The 24,842-nt window shown below is 35.9% G+C and overlaps 1 protein-coding gene across 6 annotated transcripts in view; it reads left to right on the top strand.

Moving 5' to 3' along the window:
* Positions 1–24,013, top strand: part of LOC127451347 (potassium voltage-gated channel subfamily C member 1-like) — a 143,737-nt gene extending 119,724 nt beyond the window's left edge. For 2 of the 6 annotated variants that reach the window (XM_051715978.1, XM_051715980.1), the window contains exons 5-6: positions 11,717–18,133; positions 19,034–24,013. In XM_051715978.1, the coding sequence (XP_051571938.1) occupies positions 11,717–11,880 (164 nt within the window). In that variant the 3' untranslated portion in view covers positions 11,881–18,133; positions 19,034–24,013. The remainder of the gene's footprint in view (positions 1–11,716; positions 18,134–19,033) is intronic. The other 4 variants (XM_051715977.1, XM_051715979.1, XM_051715982.1 and 1 more) reach the window with 4 other exon arrangements.
* The last annotated feature ends 829 nt before the right edge of the window (positions 24,014–24,842 follow it).

The following is a 24,842-nucleotide window of genomic DNA, read 5'->3' on the forward strand; positions in this document are numbered from 1 at the left end:
AATCACTGTCCATTATCAGATTGAGAATCAATGGATGTGTCCAAAAGCTGAAAATGTTTGCTTTCAGAGGCTTTATATGGAGTCAGGTTGAAAATAAGGTGTTTTTCAAACTGTTTGGAGACCAGTGAAGACAGACAGTACATTGGAGGTTAAGTCATTCCCTAATTAGGGAGCAAGGGAGCATCCTATACCTTTCCTATGCAGCCAAGTGCATTCACTCCTTATATCTGACCAAAAGTTCAGTTTCAGGCTATAGATGATGTTTGGACCACTCAACATATTTGGCAGACATGGGACAATGGTAATCAATGCATAGATTTAGAATTTATAATGTTTAATTTTATTTTAAGATGGTTGGCAGTGATTGGATGATGCTGGTCATTACTTAGATTCAGAATTAATTATGCTGATTTCTGATGTAATTTCTGTAAAGTCTCAAAAACATGAATAACCAACACTCCTGGAAACATAAACAACTTGATTAAAAAAAAAAAAAAAAGACTTTCTAAAAGACCCACTGTCCATATAGTATGTGGACATACATTTTTAGGAAAACTATTTGGTCTAAAAAAAAGAGCGGAATGGAAAATCCATACAGCAGTGTCATGCTCGGGTCTCAAGAGGATAAGTGGGGTGTAATGTACTGTGGGTCTTAGCTTCTGTGACTGGTTGACCAACATTTACTGATAAAGTCACAGATACAATGGATATTTAAGAGGCATGATGCTTTTTTTGTATTTTATTTTTTTTAAATTATTTTTAGAATCAATAATACATTTGCAACGTTTTTTTTTTTTTTTTTTAAACTTCCATTTATGGTATGCTGAATCAAGTTTACACTACCATTCAAAAGTTTTGGTCACTTGCCTGAAATGTTTCTCATGATCTTAAAAATCTTTTGATCTGAAGGCCTATGCTTAAATGTTTGAAATTAGTTTTGTAGACAAAAATATAATTGTGCCACCATATTAATTTATTTCATTATAAAACTAAAAGTTTATTTAAAAAAAAAAAGTTTTTGAAATTGACGACTTGGACCAAATAATTAAGAAGCCACTAAGTGCCCAACACAGATGGGAACTCCTTCAATACTGTTTAAAAAGCATCCCAGGGTGATTCCTCAAGAAGTTGGTTGAGAAAATGTCAAGAGTACATGTCTGCAAATTCTAGGCAAAGTGTGACTACTTTGAAGATGCTAAAATATAACACAGTTTTGATTTATTTTGGATTTTTTTAGTCACAACATAATTCACATAGTTCCATTTATGTTATTCCAAAGTTGTGATGACTTTACTATTATTCTAAAATGTGAAAAAAATAAAATAAATAAAAAAAATAAAATAAAGAATGAGTAAGTGACCCTAAACTTTTGAACGGTAGTGTATATTGGGTGAAAGGTTATTTAAATTTTGCTTTCTATCAAAGGTGAGGGGAGGGAACTTCAGCAAGTGTTTGAGAAGCAGCATGTTTTTATTGACTTTCAAATCGAACTGTTTAAAGCGGATGGGATGTGTATGAATGTGTGTCACTTTTTAACCATCACTGACTGTCCTGCATGTATGACACTTTCATACATGATATGAATATACTTTGAATATTCTGTCACAGCGTTTGCTGTTTTGTTGTGTTTTCTTCTGTCTGTGATGAAATGTCAACACATACAGTTGTGCTCAAAAGTTTGCATACCCTTGGAGAACTGGTAATATATGTACCATTTTTAAAGAAAACATGAGTGAGCAGACAAAACACATTTCTTTTATTTCTTATGGGATTCATATTCAGCTGTAGGTTATAACAGAATAGCACAATCATAAAACAAAATATGGCAACAAAGAAAAAAATGAAATGACCCCTGTTCAAAAGTCTGCATACCCTTAGTTCTTAATACTGTGTATAACACCCTTTAGCATCAATGACAGTGTGCAGTCTTTTGTAATAGTTGTCTATGAGGCCCCAAATTCTTGCAGGTGGTATAGCTGCCCATTCGTCTTGGCAAAATGCCTCCAGGTCATGCAAAGTCTTTGGTCGTCTTGCATGAGCCGCACGTTTGAGATCTCCCTAGAGTGGCACTATGATATTAAGGTCAGGAGACTGTGATGGCCACTCCAGAACCTTCACCTTTTTCTGCTGTAACCACTGGAGGGTCAACTTGGCCTTGTGCTTAGGGTCATGCTGGAAGCGTCCCATTCACAGCTTTCGTGCAGAAAAATGCAAATTGTCTGTCATTTTTATTTTCTGATAACGCTGCATTATATATGGCTTCATATGATCACTATCCTTAAATAAAATATCAGTCATATTTTCAAAATCAATGGCAAAATTTCTGCCAGGGTATGCAAACTTTTGAGCACAACTGTATGTCACTTATGTTTCTGTCTGTTATGTTTTTAGCTGCATAGACCACTTTTATTTAAAAATATAACATGTAAAACACCCTCACTGGGTACTTTTCTACAGTATATGTGTACATGGGATTTAATTGTTTGACTTTTTACAATGTTGAATGTTCTTTACCTTTCAGTGCATCCATATGCAACTTTTATAGGTGCTATTTTCTGAATGTACATTATTAATCATAACATACAGAACTCCAGTGCTTCATCACATATTTCTGATCACTGTTACCTGTATTATTTTTCAGTCATCTGTTCTTAGTTTTGTGTCTTTCTTTATTGTGTACTGTAATTTGTTGTGTTGTGCTGTGTCTACATGTTACAGTATACTGTGTCTAAATCATACATGCAGATATGATTTATCATGTATGTATGAGACAACCAGTGTTTGTGTTGTGGAAGAACAAATATCCACTGGTGGATATTGCAAATATTAACCTGGATGTAACCATACAAATGACATGATATACTGTGTATGAACTCAAACATACAAGCGATGCTTAGCTTGCTTATAGACTGTAATTCATATGTCTTAAACAAAAAAAAATGTCTAGATTGTATGTAGGTTTAGTAAACACTACTGACAACAATTATGCTAAGACATTAATTTAATCTGAGTCTCTTAAAGGTGAAGTGTGTAATTTCTTCACTACTGGCATCACCAAATGTAATTGCAAACATTCTGCTTTCAAACAGGTTTTCTAAACACTTCCTGCTCTGGCATTATTAGAACAAACAGACAACTATAGTTGTCTCTGAATATTACGATGGGATGTAAGAAAGTATTTTAACATTGATTTTTTGTTTTTGTTTTTTAAACACTACCTTTAAGTCAAGCAATGCTTGTTAATGCAGTCTGACCAAAGTTTGACCAAAGGGTTCAACACAGTATATTAAACTTTTTTTTATTGCTTTACAACAACAAAACCATCCTGTGATTAATATTTGTACTAACATACTAATGCTCAGCTTCCATCCCACCCCTAGGCCACTCATACAGTCCTCATAGTGTTACTAAAGTTTGACATGAGGAACGTACACACAGCAGAAAAGGACTTCTATCCATGTCAGGTCAAGGGCTTGCCCTCTATGGGTTTATTAGCATGATGAAGCTATCAAAAACCATGCTAAGCTACAGTATGAAGCTATAATATGCTCTGCGCTTCATGCCTTCTTAGAACTTAATTCTCACTCACAGCCTAACATTGGCTACTGCATTTAAAATGACAGAGATTAACTAAAACCCACATTTAATTATCTAGTCAAAATACAGTATTACCCTATCTCTAAAACAGATACTTAAGAATTTCAGGAGCACAGAGTCTGTCTAGCTAAGGACATGAATTACATCAGACCAAATCACTGTTGTAATTCGTCATACTTCACATCTCACCAAAGCCCTTCAGTGTTGCATGTGCGAGGCTTCTGAGTGTAAGTTGTGTTATTGTTTGTGTGATGTAGATAATTAGACTAATTGACAGATCAAAGATTATGGAATCATTGTGCTGTTAGTTACTAGGCAAAGTTTAGGCAATGTTTTCAGGCAGTATTATCAGACGTTGGCTCTTAATTATATCTTCAGTTTCCTTTGATTTGAGATTGATAGGGATTGGTGAACAAGTTCCATTTTCTTCCACTGTGTTCAGTGATTCAGTTTCTGTTTTTTATTTATTTATTTACTCTTTTTGTTTTTACATGCACAATAATACACTGATAGCTATCAACGCCAACACAAGACAATTAAGTTTACATGAGATTTAATATAATCAGGTTATTATGACCAAATTTCAGCCATGCAACTCTATATGGCACAAGCTGATAGGTTCTTTGACTTGTTATCTGTTAGCCAATCGGCTTACTCACATTTGGCACGTTAAACTGATCAGCTCGCATGGTGTAAGCTAACTGGTCCTCTGACTTGTTATCTGGAAGCCAATCAACTTGTGTATCTCTCTTTGTCTAACATTTATCTGGCTCAGTTTTGTAGATAAGCTGGTGTAAGAAGGAAGGAAGGAAGGAAGGAAGGAAAAAAGAAAGAAAGAAAGAAAGAAAGAAAGAAAAGAAAAGAAGAAAAGAAAAAACATTTTGATCTGTATAGATCATAGATGCAAACACAGGGCGGGACATTAAAAAAAAACAAGCACTTGCACATTATTTATTTTCTCTCTGTACATGAGTACTCTACTGTATTTTTATCAGTAAAGAACAAATAATCTAACAAATAATATTCCCTCAGATCCACCATGGCATAGTCATTATCTGGCTTGCTGTAGTGTCTGAAGAGGTGGGCATGTGAATTTATGAAGGACACCCCACCAAAAAAATAAATAAAATAAAAACATGCACCCGGTCTCTAAAATTCATATATTTACATTTATATACAGTACATATGTAAAATGTGTAAAAAAAAAAACAAAAAAAAACAAAAAATATATATATATATATATATATATATATATATATATATATATATATATATATATATATATCTGACCAATTGTCTCATATTACTGAATTACAAATGGTGCAATGAAATTTCATTCTGTTTGATATTTTATTTTAAAACACTGGAACTCAAAATCAATTATTGTTAGGTGACATTGGTTTTATGTTGGGAAATATATAAAAAAAAATAAATAAATAAAAATAAAAAACTGAAATATCTTGCTTGCATAAGTATTCAACCCCTGTGCTGTGGAAGCTGCCAGGTTACACTGATGAAAGAAATTGCTTTAACGAGGACACAATTACTTTACCATTGGTATCCACCTGTGAATCATTAAAGTTGCAATCACAAAACCCATTGTTGAATGATCATTGTTCAGGCTATGAATCTGAAGGAAAATGAAGACCAAAGAGCATTCCACAGAAGTTAGAGATAAAGTAATAAAAAAGCATAGATTAGGGAAAGGGTACAAAATAATATCCAAATGTTTGGATAGCCCAGTGTGCACAGTTGGATCAATAATCAGGAAGTGGAAGCTGCACCACACCACCCAGGCACTGCCAAGAAAAGGCCGTCCCTCAATACTCAGCATTCTAACAAAAAGGAGACTTGTGAGAGAAGCCACAGAGAGGCCAACAATCACTTTGAAGCAGCTACAGAGTTCAGTGGCTGGGAGTGGAGTAATGGTGCACCAGTCAACCATATCAAGATCACTGCATAACGCTGGCCTATATGGGAGGGTGGCAAGAAAGAAGCCGTCACTCAAAAAGTACCATCTGAAAACATGTCTGGAGTTTGCCAGAAAGCATGAGAGCGACCCAGCTGCGATGTGGGAGAAGATTTTGTGGTCAGATGAGACCAAGATAGAGCTTTTTGGCCAAAATTCAAAGCGCTATGTGTGGCGCAGACCTAACACTTCCTATGCCTTAAGACACACCATCCCTACAATGAAGTATGGTGGTGGCAGCATCATGCTGTGGGAATGCTTCTCATCAGCAGGGTCTGGGCATCTTGTTAGAATTGAAGGATGGAGCAAAATATAGGGAAATACTGCAAGAGAACCTGCTTCAGTCTGCTTAAAAAACTGAAGCTTGGGAGGAAATTCACCTTTCAGCATGACAATGATCCCAAGCACAAGGCCAAAGCAACACTGTAGTGGCTCAAGAACAAAAAGATAAATGTCCTACAGTGGCCCAGTCAAAGTTCTGATCTCAATCCTATTGAGATTCTGTGGCACTATTTGAAAATTGCAGTCCACAAGCATCACCCAACCAACCTGAACAACCTGGAGCAAATCTGTCGTGAAAGATGGGCCAAAATCACTTCGGTACTGTGTGCAAAGCTGGTATATATGCACCCCAAAAGACTTAAAGCAGTTATTGCAGCAAAAGATGGCTTGACCAAATATTAATGTGTGGGGGTTGAATACTTATGAAAGATATTTCAGTTTTTTATTTTTCATAAAAATATTTCCTAACAAAAAAACAATGTCACCTTACAATAACTGATTTAGAGTTTCAGTGTTTTAAAATAAAATATCGATCAGAATGAAATTTCAGCGTACCATTTGTAATTCGGTAATATGAGAGAAATGGTCAGGGGTCTGAATACTTTTGTAAGGCACTGTGTATATACATTTTTTTCCATTAAAATTGTTTTGGCTGTTGTAATTATAGTCCCACATGAATTTACAAAATGTTCTGTGTACCAGGGTAAGTTTCTTGCTGGCATGGTGTAGAGAAGAACTAAGAACCATGATGTTAAATATGGTAACTTGAGGTTTAATATGTATTAAAATGTATAGGTCTTGTTAATGTTCCTTTCATTAGGCTACTATGAAAATTACTCAAATTAATAAACTAATACATACATAATATGCAAGAAACAGTAAAGCATTTTATAGCTTATATGAGTGTTCACGTTAACACGTTGTCTTGTATTACCATATATAGCCTACTTAAGAATTGATGGTTATTTGTTTTATTTTTGTAATATAATGTGCTTTTCTGTGTATAGTGAAATTGTTTTCCTACTTAGAAATATAAACTGAAGTGATTTGCTATCACGAGAAAAAGGCACCACTGACAGCAGTACAATTTTTTTTAATGTAGGCTAATTACAGGACACAGTTGTCCAGCATCTGCAAAGAGTATCAAATACTAGCACGGGTGCAATAACAAGCAGTATTTTCACAGTTTAATTGCATAAGTTACATTTTAAATTTTAAATAAATATATAATTTTGAAATAATCTACAGATTTTGCTGTTGAAATTGGTACTTTAATTCACCAAAGTGGCATTCAACTAATCACAAAGTATAGTTAGGACATTACTGATGTAAAAAACAGCACCATCACTATTTGAAAAAAATCATTTTTGATCAAATCTAGACAGGCCCCATTTCCAGCAGCCATCACTCCAACACCTTATCCTTGAGTAATCATGCTAAATTGCTTATTTGGTACTAGAAAATCACTTGCCATTATATCAAACACTGCTGAAAGCTTAAAATTGTCTTTGTGTTTGTTTTTGAGTTGCCACAGTATGCAATTGACTGGCATGGCAAAAAAGAAACAGCTTTCTCTAGAAATTTGTGTCATTAATCATTGTTTTGAGGACTGAATTGATACAAATTGATACGATGCTTGAAATTTAAAATAAAAATAAAAATAAAAAAAAACTGAAGATTTCATACAAAGGTGTACACTACAGTCTTCAATGACAAAGGACAACTGGCTCTAACAAGGACAGAAAGAGATGTGGAAGGCCAGATGTACAACTAAACAAGAGGATAAGTACATCTCTAGTCTCTAGTCTCTAGTTTGAGAAATAGATGCTTCACATGTCCTCAGCTGACAGCTTCATTGAATTCTACCCACTCAACACCAGTTTCATGTACAACAGTAAAGAGGAGACTCAGGGGTGCAAGCCTTATGGGAAAAATTGCAAAGAAAAAGCCACTTTTGAAACAGAAAAACAAAAAGAAAAGGTTAGAGTGGGCAAAGAAACACAGACATTGGACAACAGATAATTGGAAAAGAGTGTTATGGATCTTAACCCCATTGAGCATTTGTGGGATCAGCTAGACTGTAAGGTGCGTGAGAAGTGCCCGACAAGACAGCCACATCTATGGCAAGTGCTACAGGAAGTGTGGGGTGAAATGTCACCTGAGTATCTGGACAAACTGACAGCTAGAATGCCAAGGATCTGCAATGCTGTCATTGCTGCATGTGGAGGATTTTTTGGTGAGAAATCTTTGAAGTAGTTTAAGAAGTTCTGAACATTGTTTTCAAATAGTAATGGTAATTTTTCACGTCATTAATGTCCTGACTATACATTGTGATCAGTTGAATGCCACTTTGGTGAATAAAAGTACCAATCTCTTTCCATAAGAGCAAAATCTGTACATTATTCCAAACTTTTGGCAACCAGTGTATATATTTATGTTTAGCAGGGAAACAAATTTACAGCGCAAATTATGGTTACTTCATAACTGTGCATCAGCATTAGACACTGGAAATGTCCCGCCCCTTACTGAAACGGAAAATATGATTGGTTAGCAAATATCCAATCGTGTCTGAAATGAACATTCTGATTGGTGGATCAGCTTAGTTGGACTCTCTGTCTTGTTCTTGCCATCAGTTGCGCTCCCACCTCCCGCTGCTCCATACGCATTTAGAGAGAATCTCTGTACACTTTTGATAATGATGTTAATAATAATAATAATAATAATAATTTAAAAAACACAATTCACTCAATGGTGCTGCGGCATCTTGTTATTAGACTGAAAAATTTCCGGGTCAAAAGCCTATACTCGTTGTATCATCACTTATTTTAGGTGAGCATATGCAAAATCCTAAGAAATATAGGTGGGCATATGGCGTATGCCTGCGTGTGGCCTAGACTACACTACTGGTCTGGTGTGAAGAACACGGTGACCTAGATCTGTCTACCACTGCTTTCCTTTACAGCTCATGAAGGCAATGCTTTGGTATATATTTTGAATGACAAGTGGATGTGCAGCACCCAGAGTGTCCCAGCAGCCCTCTTACTCACGCACATAAACACACACAGACCTACATCAAGCAAGACACTGGAAATAGGATAGCTGACTATACGACAGTAGGACCTTCTTAACACCCCATGTTTTTCTTTCCTGTTGAGCTTTTTTCTCTCTTTTGTGTTTTGTTCAGAATTCTAACTTACTGTGTTTGTGTCCTTGTGGGAAGTTCCTCTGTGTCAGGAGAGGGTTGTCTACTATGTAATGTGCCAGCTCTTCCTTCCATATCCATTCACATCAGCTTTTTCCAAAATAGCAATATCTGATCTGACAGATGTAAGATGGGTGACTATACAAACACAGTTATGAATGATGATATTATGGTGGTATTTGGAGTACTTCTGTTTTAATCTGCTTTAAAGTCTTGATGATGAAGTCAACTCTCTTGTATAGTTTCAATCAGACTTTTATTATGTTGATCCAATTTCCACAAGTTTGTTGTTAAACATTGACAATTAAGTCACTTGAAATCTGGCCCAGTGAAATTGAGCTCTATATTCAGTCTTGAACCCCTACCATAAAAAATTTCATTATTTACTCACCCTCATGTTGTTCCAAAACCATATGACTTTCTTCTGTGGAACACAAAAGGTGAATTTTTAAAGAATGTCTTGGCGACTCTCTTCCAAATAATCATAGCAAATATGTGAGGAACAAACAGAATGTTTAAGTCGTTATTCACTGAAAATCTTGACATCCGTATCAGATGGCTTTGGTGTATTCATGACAGAAGTAGGGATGTCTGATTTGAGAACAAATCACTCTTTTGAGTCAGATTTTATTTCAAAGAATCCAGTTCAAATAATTGTTTGACTGATTCAAACATGAATTGGACTCCGTAGCTGGGTTTCCATCAAATTTTTCACATTATTTAAGCGCATTTCTAAACATTTGACTAAAGAATTGAATAATTGTTGCACATTTCCATCCACTATGTCATGTGCTTTATCTTGAGGGAGCTGCCTTGTCATGATGGATCAGCTGAATGACCTCCTTGCTTCGGGGAGAGTTTTATTAGCAGGATTGGAACAATTGTACATCGTTTTATTAAATGCTGCCAGAAGACGTCACAGAATAAGTGTAATATCTGATATTATGAGGGCTGAAATGGCCTGCGATGCCCACACGCTGTCAGCCTCCGCAAACCTGGAGTGCCCACCCTCAAATCTGTACGGCGTATTGTGAGGACTCACTTTAATGACTAGCTGTGGGTTAAACACTTCTGAATGTCAAGGGCTTGGTTCAAAGAATTGTGTGCTAAGGTCTGACCTTTCGTTGGGTCAGTCAAATCAAAACTCTAGAAAATCCACCTCCTCCTAGCGCATTAAATGTTAAGCAAATTTTGAGAGTTTATTAGCATATCAAGTGTTTCCTTTCAGGATTTCTTATGCGCAATTTGCAAAATGCGCATAAAAATAGTTGGATGGAAACCCAGCTAGTGGCAGAAATTTACTTTTCCATAAAGGGGCAATAATTGCCCAGTGGATTTAATTTTCAGATGATGGATACTGTGTCATCCTTTTTATTGGAATACTTCAGTTTAATCAATTCATTAACATTAACTCAATTTGAATATGTAGATTGCGAATATATTACCTTCTACCCATAAAATGAAATAAACATAAAATAATTTTTTTTTATATATTTTGGTGCTTTTTTGTCAAATTGAAGCTTAATAGCCCATTTCCTCATGCACTTTTGTTACATGGAAAAGAGTGGCCAGGATATTCTTCACAAAATTCACATTTTGTGTTCCACAGAAGAAAGAAAGTCAAAACAGGTTTGTTTGGACTAACAAGAGGGGGAGAAATGATTGCATTTTTTATTTTTTTTTGTGGGGAGTTAAACTATGATTTAAGACCTGTAAAGTGAATTTTTAGCTTAATAATAATAATAATAATAATAATAAATAAATAAATGTCCAAATCAACCCTTAAAGATAAACTACTGAAAGTTTGGCCAGACATAAGAAACCAGATGTTTAACATTGCCAGAAATGGATGTAGAAGGAAAGCTTTCAGGCACTTCAGGGTCATGTGAAGCTGTTTTAAGTCCTTATAAATCCATAGAAACACATATTTTAACTCAGTCATGTGAAAAAGATAAATTTGCTATTAATGTTGGAAAGACATTTGGTGTGAAATGCCCAAGCTTCACCTGGCCCACAGTGCTGAGTGAGGCTGTGTGAGCCTCAGCGCTTTGACTAGACAGAGCTCCTCTGCTACTCCTCTGTTGGACTCCTGTGCTAGTATCAGAACGTCTGAGACTGGGTCAAACACCTGGATGCTAAACTCTTTACCTCATTATTAGTCTGAGTCAGCCATCAGGTGCTTCATCCACCTGCTCTTTTACACATCTGCTCTATCTCTCCCTAAAAGTGTATGTGGCTGCGACTAGAGTTTTTTAAATACTGTTGTGCAATAAAAACAAATTTGACAAAAAACTTGATGACATTTCATAACTCTCATTTTCCTGTTTTGTCCTTGTCTCTGTCTGTCCCTATATGTCTTTCTGTCTGTCTGCTTCTGTGTCATTTACATCCGTTTCATTTTGTCATTCTTTTCTCTTGATTTGTGTTTTACCATTTTACACCTTTTTTTTCCCCAATTACTTCCATCATGACTATATTAAATCTCCTTAAAAATATATTATTTTTATAATTTATTTATCATTAATTAATTCAACTCTTTTCTTTCATAAATCTAACCTGATCCATAATTCTATTCATTCATCTTTTTTCACCCTGATACATCTATCCTCCTTCAATCCACTCTAAAACACTGTCCTGGATTTTCCACTTGGGTTCGCTAACTGTAGCTGCTGGTTACGAGAAGTCGCGCAGCCTCAATAACATCTCGGGGATGACAGGGGCCCCACTGCGTCTGACCCCCATCACCCCCATCAACAACTCACCTTATGAACCCTATGAGTCCCCTTGCCCCCTGCGCCGTTGTCGGTCCCCCATACCCTCCATTCTGTAGCACAGCTTAGGGAATAACAACAACAATATAAACCGAAAAGAAGAAAAAACCCTGAGAGACACACCATCACACTGCAATAGTATTAATAATCATGATAATGATATCTCAGCTCCTCCACTGACTGGGCAGGATGGGAGAACACTTTTTAATATATAATACCTCAAATGGGGTGGGTGCATTTGTGTAGGGATTTAAAGCTTTAAGTAATGAGCATTTTCCATAACTACATCACATATACTGCAGGCAATATTTCAGATAGGCCACTAAAAACTATTATATGCTGTAACTTCAGCGAATTATGCCTTATTATCAAAGAAAAAAAGAAGCACTGAATATTACTATGATAAATCCCTCACTGGTCGTAGGTAATGATGAGCACCCTGTAGGAACTCTACCCCTGTAGCTGAACGTCAGTAGTTGGCTTTTCCACATGTTCCTGCCTGATTGCTGGTTGTAAAAAACAATGAGACTGTGATCCAGCAGGCATATTCTGAGGCTGAGATCTCCTTTTTACACAATAATAGGCCTTGAAGAATTTACTTCATATCAAAGCTTGGAATGAAAAGGACATAGGTCAAAGACAGCATGCAAGTAGTTCAAGTGCATGCAAGAAAATACTTGAGTTAGGCAATTAGAACATAACTAAACTACCAAACCCCAATCCCCATTTAACTGCTTGGAGGATATGAATATTCTGATTTTAACATACAACAGTGCTGGTATGAAACAACTTTTTTATGCTAGAGTTGGATCAGTTTTATTGATTTGACTTGATAAAGGAGTTTATTTAATTTTTATTTGGTTATTTAACCCATAAAACATTATAAGCATTACTATTATTATAAAAAAAACAAAAAACAAAACACACAAGGACACTAAGCCATCATTAAATCACATCCCTACAGAATACTTTCAACAGCAACATTGGTTGTCATTTTATATTTTAACATTTTATTCACAGGGGACACCGTTATTATCATTATGCTTTTTGTGAACTTATTAAGTCTCAACTTAACTAAGAACAAAGAAAATGCTTCAACTATTCTTGTGCAATATCAACTATTATGATGACCTCTGAGGAGCTGGCGATGAACCCTGCAAACTTTACTATGAACTATGAACTTTACCAACTGTTGTAAACTAACGGCGAGACCGAGACTGAACATGACAAAAAAAGCTATTTTTATACTAAGCATTTGGACAATGGGTATAGGAGTTGTGTGGGCAGCTTGAAGTGAAATTTGCATTGACTTTTTGGGAGGACAGAATATCATGTTGTTGCATGGAGATAAATTATTAACATTTTGGTTTTTGTATTTTGGCACCTTTCTGCAAATTTGTCACAAGATCCACGAAACGAAAAGAGCTGTGGTCTGGACGCAGGCAAAAAAAGGAGCCGCCATCCTATTAAGGGCCTATAACCTTCTGCATTTCCACGGGACGCTCTCCAGTTTGTATACTAGTGCATGAAGGAACTGTCTTTAAAAATCTCCTTTCTTTACTATGGTACTTCCTCATAAATATGAAGACATATCAAGCTGAACTGCACTCCTTACTGCATATCCGCATATACTGGGGCTGTGGAGAACCTGACAATGGCCTCAAAGTTTCCCTATTTAAGGGCAAGAACTTATTGGACCTTCATCATCATCACCAACATTCTCACTGGCATTCTCACTCCTTCCTCATCAAGATCATTTTCTGATTACTGTTATTCCTATCACTTGAATGCAGTAAAAAAAAATCAGTTCAGTTAGTTTTCTATTTGGTCCCCCTTCTTTTTCTATTTTTTTTTTCTTCTTTTATTTTATTTTTTTACCTGCTCTGTCTCTTGAATGCTGACCTTCGTTCCGATAAAAAAGGAGGGAACATTGAATGGATGCTGGATTGACAGCGGTCAGTAAGAGAAGAAAATGAAAAGATGACAAAATGAACTCTCTCTCAAATGCTGATATATGAGCCATATATTTTACAGATTGTGTCAATTTGTTGCAACTTTGAATGCACAGATTCTTTGCACACCTCTGTGAAAATATCACTGCAATGGCAGCTCACAAAGCTTCTTGTTGTCTTTCTCTCCATGTGAAACAACAGAAAATCAAGGGTGTAAATGACTGGACTGTATTGATTTTAACAGTTTATCAGAAAGCAAAGTAGCAGTATTTATTTACTTTTTATGAAAGTTATTGTCTTGGAACTGATATATTTTAACTACTCATAACTAATCTTTTATTACAGTCCATCTGTAATAATTCAGTTCTTCTAAATTAAGCAATTTTTTAGCAATTGTTTTTGGTATTACTGCCACATTAGCTTCTACACTCCTCTTTGCTTCTTCTCTTTCTCTTCCTCTCTCCTCTTTAAATAAATCTACTACTACACTGTAAAATTAAAACATACTCAAGGCACCATTTAGGGTTCCTCACTTGCCACATTCACAAACCCTCTGATGATCCTTCAGACACCCTTTCAGTTCTTGAAAAACTCCCTCTTAACTCCTGCAAGAACTTGAAATATACTCTCACTGAGCACTTAATTAGGAACACCTGTACATTCACATCAACCATCAGAATGGGGAAAAATGTGATCTCAGTGATTTCAACTGTGGCATGATTGTTGGTGCCAGACGGGCTGGTTTGAGTATTTCTATAAGTGCTGATCTCCTGGAATTTTCACACTCAACAGTCTCTACAGTTTACTCAGAATGGTGCCAAAAACAAAAAACATCCAGTGAGCGGCAGTTCTGCGGATGGAAACGTCTTGTTGATGACAGAGGTCAAACAAAGAATGGCCAGACTGGTTCTAGCTGACAGAAAGGCTACAATAACTCAGGAAACCACTCTGTACAATTGTAGTGAGCAGAATAGCATCTCAGAATGCACAACACGTTGAATCTTGAGGCGGATGGAATACAACAGCAGAGGACCACGTCAGGCACTTTATTAGGACCATAGTGTTCCTAATAAAGTGCTCAGTGAGTGTATATTGAAGTTCCTTGAGTACATAAATAGGCTCATTTAAAGGGTGGGCTAGAGGTTCATCAGAGGGTTCCACAAGTGTGGCATCTTATGGAACCCCAATGTTGCCTAAAGTATTTTAAGGTTTACAGTGTGTGAAGAAAATATAGAGGTTGTTGATTACATGGATCATCCGCATCGAGGCAGCAAGCTCTTTGTGGCACTGTGCTTTTCTAAGTAAAACACCAATCATCAATCGTTTGCATGTGCACTGCACTGCTTTATATGTACATGCTCCATTTAAGGCCTTAGTGTTGTGGCCAAGGGCCATCTGTTGGATGTATGCTATGCCACATGTGTGCTTTGTGTAATTGCAGTGTCCAGTTTGACCTTTAATAATTTAAAGGGATAGTTCTCACAAAAATGAAAATTGTGTCATCATTTAATCACCCTTGTGACTTTTTTTTCTGTGGAACACTAAAGGAGATGTTAAGCAGAATGCTCAGCTACCATTCACTTGTATTGTATGTAAAAAAAAATAAATAAAATAAAATAAATAAATAAATAAAAAAGAAGCAGCTGAGGATAGCATTCTGCCTAGCATCTCCTTTTATCTTCCATGGAAGAAAGAAAGTAATGTGGGTTTGGAACAATATGAGGGTGAGTAAATGATGACAGAATTTTTATTTTTGGGTGAACTATATTGCAGATCATGGAGACTCAGATCAATGTGATGAGCAATATTAGTTAATTTTTCCATATGAACATTGATGCTGCTGAGCTGAAAATGGATCTGTTTACATCTGAAACAATTATTGTTTGGGGAAAGTTAAAAAGTTAACAGATTTTTGCTGTTATTGTTTTTTGTTCGTTTGTTTGTTTGTTTTTGCTTTTTTAAAAAGGTGTCTCTCAAAAGTTTATGTAAAAAAGTATTGTATCTTGTAAAAACAAGAATGCAAGTGTGCATTATATATTTTCATAAATTCAAAAGAGGGGAGATAAACATACAGTATGACCTGATATGTTTTGAGGGAGAGAAAGAGGTTGGCATAGGGGTTAGTCATTAAAATCCCTGTATGGTTCAGGTCCTGTCAACACACTTTTTTTTCTTAACTTCTATCTGTTTCACATTCCTCTCCTCCTCTGCTTCATTTCTCTTTTCTTCACCATTCAGTGTTTCCATGATCTCTATGAGGCTGTTTAGTCCAGGTCTTAATGCTATGTACAGTTTTGAAAGTTGACTTTGTAATTAATTTCCACATGCATGAATTTCTATTGCGAACAATATTAGAAAAGTATAAGTATATATAGGACAATTACGGGGTGTGTTTTGATAAGAACATTTATTTTACAAAAAGTTTTATGTACATGTACATGTTTATATGAGTGTGTACATATGGATGTGTATATTCATATGCACATGCATATTAATAATTTGCATGATACAAATGTACAAACCGTTTTTATTTTATTTTATTGCTATTACTCATTTTTATGTCTATACTTGATTGCTGTGGGGGGTACGGTTAAGTTTTGCATGCTAAGATGCTATTAGATTGCAGAGACCATTATAACTGTTTTATATTTATTATTTGTATTGAATGAGATTTTTAATGTGCTTTATGTACCTGTTTTTTTATTTTTATTTTCTCTGTTAGACATTGCACAAAAGCATTGCAAATGGTCATTTTATGATTTATTCTTTTTCATCTTTTCACAGAGAACTATTCTGAAAGCCCAGTGCTTATCAGATATATGCAAAAAGAAGCAGTAACTGTGAACTAAGACTAGAACAGAAAAGCCACTTCTTCCTTCACAAATACATTCCCAAATGAACACCTGACCCCTGTCTCCCTAAACCAGTATCAAGTCCTGTCCATTGCTTTCGGTCCATTTGAGTTCAGTATCCTCATCACACATTTCCAATACATTACATTATCCATTTTTTTTAAATCATTCTTATATAGTTTTGAAGACCAGAGCATTATTAATGAGGAGATTAGTAGTTATGTTACTTCTCTGTGTTCTGTTAATCTCTGCTCTTACCCCCTCTGCTGGTTTTACGGGGGATGAACTGATGTAGCATTCAGTATTTTAGATCACTAGCACTTTTTGGTCACTTTAGAGGCTAAGAAAACAGACTTTAGCCCTTTACTTGTTATACATAGGATTAAAACGATCATTTTAGGCTTTCGTTTCAATGGACTCTTGAAAGATTTGTAGTAAAATCAGTCTATATAATGCTGATCAGAGAGTGAAAGATAATGATAACAAGTCTACTCACTACAGCAATGCATGTTTCAACACATTCTTGAAGACTGCTAAATGCTGCATCCTTGTACATCTTGTGGTTTTCCAGTGTGTAGTCTGTAGAGGCAGAGTCAGGGTTGACAGGGTCAGAGGGGATATGACACATGAGAAAGGCCCGTTCATAGTTGGCTTAGTGAATGCCCTGGTAAACAGAAGAAAGGCTGCATGCAATCAGGCAGGACATTGTAAATAATTCTCTCGTACTCAGATTGCATGTTAAGTTAACAGCTCAGAAACTATTATTTGATTTAAAAAAAAAATAATTTTAAATTTAAAAAAAAAAAAAGTTAGTTTTTGTTTATAAAAAGTGAGGCATTTGAAATAGGGAGAGCAGATCAGTTAAAATTATTTGTTAACATTACCTAGACCCCTCTCTGTCTCGGTCAGACTTACAGTATGCTCCCCTGTCACTACTCAGGTATATCTCTTTTTGTTTGTCTATACCAGTGCTTCCAAAATGATGTCATTTCAAAACAAAGACAGAGACAGAAAGTGATGAATTATATATGTCCTGTCTAGGCATGCACATTTGTAAATACAAAATAGTCTAATCTGTTTTTGACCCCATTACTCATTACAAGTCTTCCTTTTCCACAGTGTCCTTGTGCAAATTGTTTCCTTGCCCATCCTCATTTGTCATTTCATGTGCCACTTTCATTTATTTTCAGTTAAAACTCTACTGCTTCCAAATAGCAACCAAAAAGCCCGGATGACATAATGAGAAATCAAGGAAAAATACTAAGTCATTTGTTAAAATTAATATGGTCTGCCATAAGTGGATTACAAAAACTATAAATGGAATCAGGACTCAACCAAATCAGGAGCTAAAAGCATTGAGGGTCAGATGGACAGATTGTGTGTTTGGGGAAAAGAGTGGGAGAGTATTATGAGGATTTTCATCAAATGAAGAAAGGCATCAGGAAATGGAGGACAGTTTGGGGAAGAAAGAAAAAAGACAGGAGGAAGGGAGCTGAACGCTTCGCAGTGTAAGAGTGTGCATATGGTGTTCAGTGTGTTGTGTTCTCATGTGATATGCCTAACTGTGTGCTTCGTGTTGTGTGTGTGTGTGTGTGTGTGTGTGTGTGTGTGTGACACACTTTGTTTTCCTGCTCTTCTCATGTTTGGCACTGTGCTCATATGGTGCACTTGCTCTCTATTCCCTATGCTATACACAATACACTACATGTTTGGTGAAAATGGGCAAAATAAGGGCATTAAATAGGGAATACGGAGTCGTTTTAAAACGCACCCTTTGTGTTAGTTTGAAAGGGATTCACTGATATACACTGAGCTTTTGCTTTGTTCTGGTCAGTCCTAGAGGGCAGAAAAAATCAGTGGCAATCAGTTGATTATATTCATTTTCTTCAAATAGATAAATAACTGACCAGGGGAACGTAAAACTTTGCAGATTTTTTGGCCCTCAGTGACTCAAATTTTTATTTAGCTTTATATGTGTGTGTGTGTTCTTTCTGTGAGTGTGGTTCTGTTGCAAAAATTGTGTGCAAGGGTTCTTATTTTTTGCATTTCTGTGTTTCATTTTTGAAAGCATGTTATGATGGGCTTTGCTATGAGTACAAATGTTTTTTTGTTTGTTTGTTTTTGTTTTTTTACATTGGTAGGATACATGACTTCAAGAAAACAATGTTCAAAGGATTGTCATGGACCAAAACAAAAAACAAAAAACAATTATGTGTTTGGCTTTATTTTTGCTTTGGCTCTCACATTTGTGCAGTCTAAAATAACTGTCATCTGCGATAGCCTCCAGCAGCGTGTAGCTTTAATGCGTTAATATTGAGGTAATGTAATATGTGATGAAATGCTGATTTATTTGTCCCCCGTTTTTCTATTTCCCCTCTTTCTTTCTTTTTCTCTTTTTCTTTTTATAGTGCTGAGCTTCTGAACTGCCCCTTTTTTTGCTAAAGAAGAGCTCCCCAACTGCAAAACCTATCCAGAGGCAAACCACAGAGTCAGAGATGGCTCAGAGGAAGTGAAAGAGAGAATATAGAGATGAACGGAGCGCTGCACAAAAACCCGTTTGAAGAAAACCTGCTATCACTCATCTCTCCATTACTAATTCAACTATTTCAACCAAATGTTGGTGCAATAAACTGATGAAGATTCCACATCCTGGGATGATGTGGAACTCTTCCAATTCTTCCAACAGGGGCGGGATTAAGCATACAAACTGTAGTATGTCCTGGTACGACCCTTCAAGGACCTTTCTCAGACTACCTGACGAGCTAGGTGGAAAATGGATGCAATTTTTAAGGGGCAAGAATTATTTTTGTGGAATGTGAATCCTTACTTGTTTCGTCCACCAATGCACCTGCAACCCTGCAAAACAAGTGGAAAACCCCTCAGATCCTGATTAACTTCAATCCAGTCTTAGATACAAGTAATGTGTGGTAAAATATCCATTATGCCCTTCAACGCTATGCAATTCAACCACACATTCAAGTTCATCAAATGCTTAAATTGATCAGATTGTTCTCAGCCAAACCTTTTCCCCTCCTTTACCTTTTTGGAGGTCTTGCACATGCTTTAAATTAAAATAGACAACAGCGTCATAATTCATGCAGTGCACAAACTGTGGAAATCTTGTTCTGAGTGTCCTTCTTAGGGCTCATTGAAAGGTTACTTTGTCCATTATAAAGAAATGAAAGTCAGCCTCTCTCTTTTCTCTCTCTCTCTCTCTTAGTTCAGCTCTCTGCATCTCAGCATTTCTGTTCCACTGTAGATAAACTGCATGGCATGAATGAAAAAAAAAAAAAAAAAAACCTGTGAGGAGGATGAAATAAAGAGGAAGAGACTTATGAGAAACTCATAAACAGGACAGGTCTGTTTGCACAGGAAAATGGCAATATGGGGGTGAATCAAACACAGTGACTCTGGATCAGCTGAATGAGAGATTGGGACATGGATAAAAAAAACACAGGTCTTTTACCTTCATGCTGGGAACAGAAAATACAGCAAAAGTGCATGAAACTTGTTGAAGGACACAGGGACTTTTAAGAGGACTGGATGAACTTGGAACAAAAGTAAAATAAATAAATAAATTCAAAAAAAAAAAAAAAAGGATAACAAAAGAAAAGAAAGAAAGAAAGAAAGAAAGAAAGAAAATTTTAATGCATTTTTCTAACTTTGTTTACCAGCATGACTAAATTGCATGACTTCTGCGAGCCCTGAACCCCAGATTAGAGGGGTTGGAATCACTTAACAACAAAATCAAATGGAAATAATAACAATTTATGCTAAATGCTATTAAGTTTAGAAAAAAATATTATATTTAAAAAAGAGAGGCTCTATATTTTGTTTTTGAATAATAAAAAAATAATAATGTAAAAATATATAGGATTGCAAGACAGTTTTGTTGGATAAAAGATAGCAAACCCCACCAAGTCTAGCTGAATGACGAGATGAACTCCTTCAACTACTACTGCTCATCCCATGGCTTCAAGTTTTACCCTTTACTTGAACTCTCCTTGCTCTCAGCTCTGCCCATCACAGTCTGTGCTGAGCATTGTATCTCCTCTCTTATCATGGCAGCCTTCAGCAGTGGCACAACAGCTCCTCTGGAGACCTCCGACACAGGGCTCTTTTCTTTCAGTGCTTGTGGGTCTGAAGTGCAAGGTAGCTGCTTCACTGAAGGGAATTTTTAGGCTGTGGGTGTGGGTTATATTTTCTTTTTATGTTTGTATCATTCGAATGTGTTGATTTGTTTTCTTAATTTCGTCCTATATCTGTTCTGTGGGTAAATCAAAGCTTTATCCATCAAAGTGAATCCTGAGACCACCCAATATTAATCTAATTAATATTTGCTTTGTGTGAACAGAAAATGTGATTGGAAATACCATTTCAGCATTAAGACTCTGAGCACTTACATTGAAAAGCACTATTGTCCAATCAGGAAGCCATAATGTAAGAGCAAAACCATCATTTGAGTTCAAAGATGCTCAGGAGAACATGCTGGTGCATTTGAAAACTGAAGATGGTTTTGTAGTTCTTATGATGTTGTCATCAGCAATTATTTCACAATATATTTTTTTATTTTTTGAATTGTTTGGGTGGTATAGAATATGCTTCAGTGCATGTTGATAAGATTTTGACAAGATGTTTTCTTTTCTGGAAAAAATATACTGGATTTTTAGTTTTTAGTTTTATAAAAGTGTGCTGAGCACCCACTAAAACCAGCCATTCCATATTAAATGGTCTTCCTGGTTAATTTGGTAACAGGTTTATGATGAGCATAATCCAGTGTGGGAAGAGGGCTTGGTTCCATTATTACCACTCACACATCATAGATTACTCTTGTGATTAAAACTTTTGACTATTGGTTTATTTGTTTTAACGAGAAGAGAAGAACCGCTGATTGATTCTTTCAAGTTGGAATTCACATTTATTTTAAATGAGTATATTTAGGGGTTTCATTATCTTTACATTGATTTATACCCCATGAAATGTTCATTTTCTTAAAAACTATGTACTGTCAACAATCATCATATATTTTATTCATAATTATGCTATCAGAATATAACATAAGCTTAGTTTAGTAAATACCTATGCAACACCTAAGCAAGACCTTAGCAGCTCAAACACACACACACACACACATGCTCACACACATGCCATGTCTTCAGGCCAGCTGGCTGGTGTCTGTTGTGTCCAGGAAGAAGAAATAATGGCACAAATGCAGCTCTTTCACAGTTCGGTCCAGAGCCAGCATTATCTGTTGACTGTGTTGTGAGAAGCTGTTAGCAGCTGGCCCACATAGCTTGAAGGTGCAACAGATGTGTGCAGCTGTAGTAGCCATGTTGCTTTTTTTTAGTAGTGCTCTGAATTCACTCTCCTGTACATACATTCTCACATACTTTTTGTGTCAGGCCTGTTTTACGTCTCTTTTGGCAATGTCTCTCCTGATAGACCCAGTAAACCCAATGCAGGAAGATGCCCATGCACTTTTCAAATTAAAAATTATCATTTATATATGTGAATATATTCATCTCAGAGCGTATGTAAGATATATATGTTGCCAAAACTTTCTTGGCTTGGAACCAATCTTACAACCTTATTTTATGTGTTGGACTCTGAAATTTGCATCTTACAAGCGTTTGCTGACTGGTTGATATGACTTGTATCAATCTAGCCATTCATAAAGTGCTACAGATGCAGATATTACTGTGCGGTATAGAGCAATAATGTTGGAATGCCACCTTTTTCTCATTTTTGAGTGTTGTCATTAAGAATTAGGGGACACGTTCATCTGATCCCTTATAATAAATCCAGTGTGCCTGAAGCTGTTCCCTGAATGTTTCTGTATGTAAATCGGCCACATCAGTTGAAGACAGCTCTGTCTGTGAATGGATCTTGTGTGTAATGAGAATTTGCATGTTTCAAACGTGAACATACTGAGTGAGACTACATCCCCTTGAGATGACTAACGGCTCAACACTGGATGTCTGATGAAGGCCCTGAGGATGGCCGAAACGTCACTGTTTTTAAACAAATAAAGCTAAGGCCTATTTCTGTGTAGAGTGAGTGTTGCACCTTCTTCCTAAAAAGCATGAACATTTGAATTTTGGTTGCACCTCCTCTTCAGTTGGTTGAGCACCTTTTTTCAACTTATTAACAGCTCAACACTTGCATACCTTTACTTGAAACCCAAATACAAAACATATCAGAGAGGAGCAGAACATAGCCAGAATCAGTCTTCTCTCTTTCTCTATTTCCTTTCTGCATCCCCTTCTCATCCCTGTTCCCTCTCCTTTTCTATTTTTGAAGAAGAAGCTTTTTTGCATCCCTTGTTCTTGTGTTTTTCTATCATACTGTTTGAAGTTGAATTGTAATGCATGCATGGAATAAAACAAGGACATAACTTGTGAATAATTTGTGAATGGTCAGAATGAGGTAACATTTCTTTTACCTGGACTCTCTACTCTGCTACTTCTCTCTCTCTCTGAGATACCTAGAGTGAAAGGCAGAATATATCTAGCTAGACAGCTGTTAAAGGATGTCAATTTTTCCTCCAAATGTAGCCATACCAAAAAACAAAAAAGTTATGGCTGTACACTAGCCATTCCTAGCTAAGTTTAATTTACTTGTTTATATATTGTTTTAAAAATATTTGTATTATTTGGTGTCTGATGTATCTGTATAAAATATTGGTAGCCTCCACTGTAGCTAATGCTGTTCAGAGCTTCCACAGACACAGAGCTGAAAGAACATAGATGCAGCAGTTGTGACGGCACACATTTAATCTATGGAAAATGTCAACATTTGGAACTCATTTAATTTAGAATGTGTCTGCACACCAATTATTATTATATTGTCTTATTCTGTCTTTATGTTTAGCTTGTTTAAAGGAGGAATTCATTGCACTATCACAGCTAATGTAGCTGCTGTATCTACTGTTGAGCGCAACCGTAACCATAAATCCCCAAGGACAGAGAGAGATATAGAGTGCGAAAGAGAGGCCAGTGGGAAAGAGAAGGTTCCTAAAACAATTAATGAGTTCTATGCTAGACTGATGCTGGATACAATACACAAAGGGAAAAATATCAAGAACTGTATAAAATATGTTTCAATGGAATGTTTATTATTTACCTTTTATATTTTTGAAATGTATAAAGAAAAAAATAATAAACTGTCAAATTGAACAGAGTTTGTGAAAACTGAGACTTAAAAATAATTATATTACTAAAAGTATGAAAGTTTGAACGTGAATGCTAACCTACCTGATCAAATTTTCTCCATTACAGATAGGGAGAAAAAAGCCCAAAAACAATTAGAAAAATGAAATCCAATTTAAAAAGAAAAAATTATCAAAAAGTCAATAAAAATGTTAAAAGCTCATGCCAAAATGTTCAACATGTGTCCTGTGTGATTCTTAAAAGCATTTGCTTTTTTTCTCCAGGTTGCGTCACGGATCCTATTATTAAAAGTCCTTTACTATCTGTGTGTTCATAAACTCAACAAGGCATTTTAAGTGTTAAAAGTGTTTTTTATTACCCTTTTTCATTTCTGTTTTTGCTTGTTAGATCATAAAAAATTAAATACATTTAATTCCTTCATATGCTTCTTAAGCAAATGTCTTAAGATGGTTCTGTACTATATTAAAATAAAAAGTTTACATTTAAATTAGTGCAGTTGCATGGGTCGGAGGAGAGGAGATAATTTAAATAGAAGAATTCTGTTTGCTATAAGGCACTAAATTTCAAACCTGAAGAATCATCTGCAAAAATATCCATAACAAAATAATTTGGTACATTTTATGCACAGCTCATAGAAGTGTAGATTAGTTACAGAGCTATTTATAAAGGATGTTCTTAGATTTTCTAAGGAGGAATGTACAGAGAAAGTGAGATTTTGACAAGTCAGAGGAATTTATGCAAAGTACAACAAAGCAGTTATGTGCCACTTTCAAGTATACTAATAATACTAATGGCTATTGGCTGAATAAAAGCAGCACATTATGTTTATCTTTGTGCATCAAACATTTTTAGGAGAGATGAACATGAAGCCTTTATCACAACTCCCTTTGGGAATAATTAAAAAGGTTATTATGAACCCTGTTTTTCTAATAAAGTGCCCAACGTGGTCTTCTACTGTTGTAGCCCATCCACCTCCAGGTTCGGCGTGTTGTGATGCTATTCTGCTCACTACAATTTTACAGAGTGGTTAGCTGAGTTATTGTAGCCT

Source organism: Myxocyprinus asiaticus, chromosome 14 (assembly GCF_019703515.2).
Source record: "Myxocyprinus asiaticus isolate MX2 ecotype Aquarium Trade chromosome 14, UBuf_Myxa_2, whole genome shotgun sequence".
In the NCBI taxonomy this organism is placed as follows: Eukaryota; Metazoa; Chordata; class Actinopteri; order Cypriniformes; family Catostomidae; genus Myxocyprinus; species Myxocyprinus asiaticus.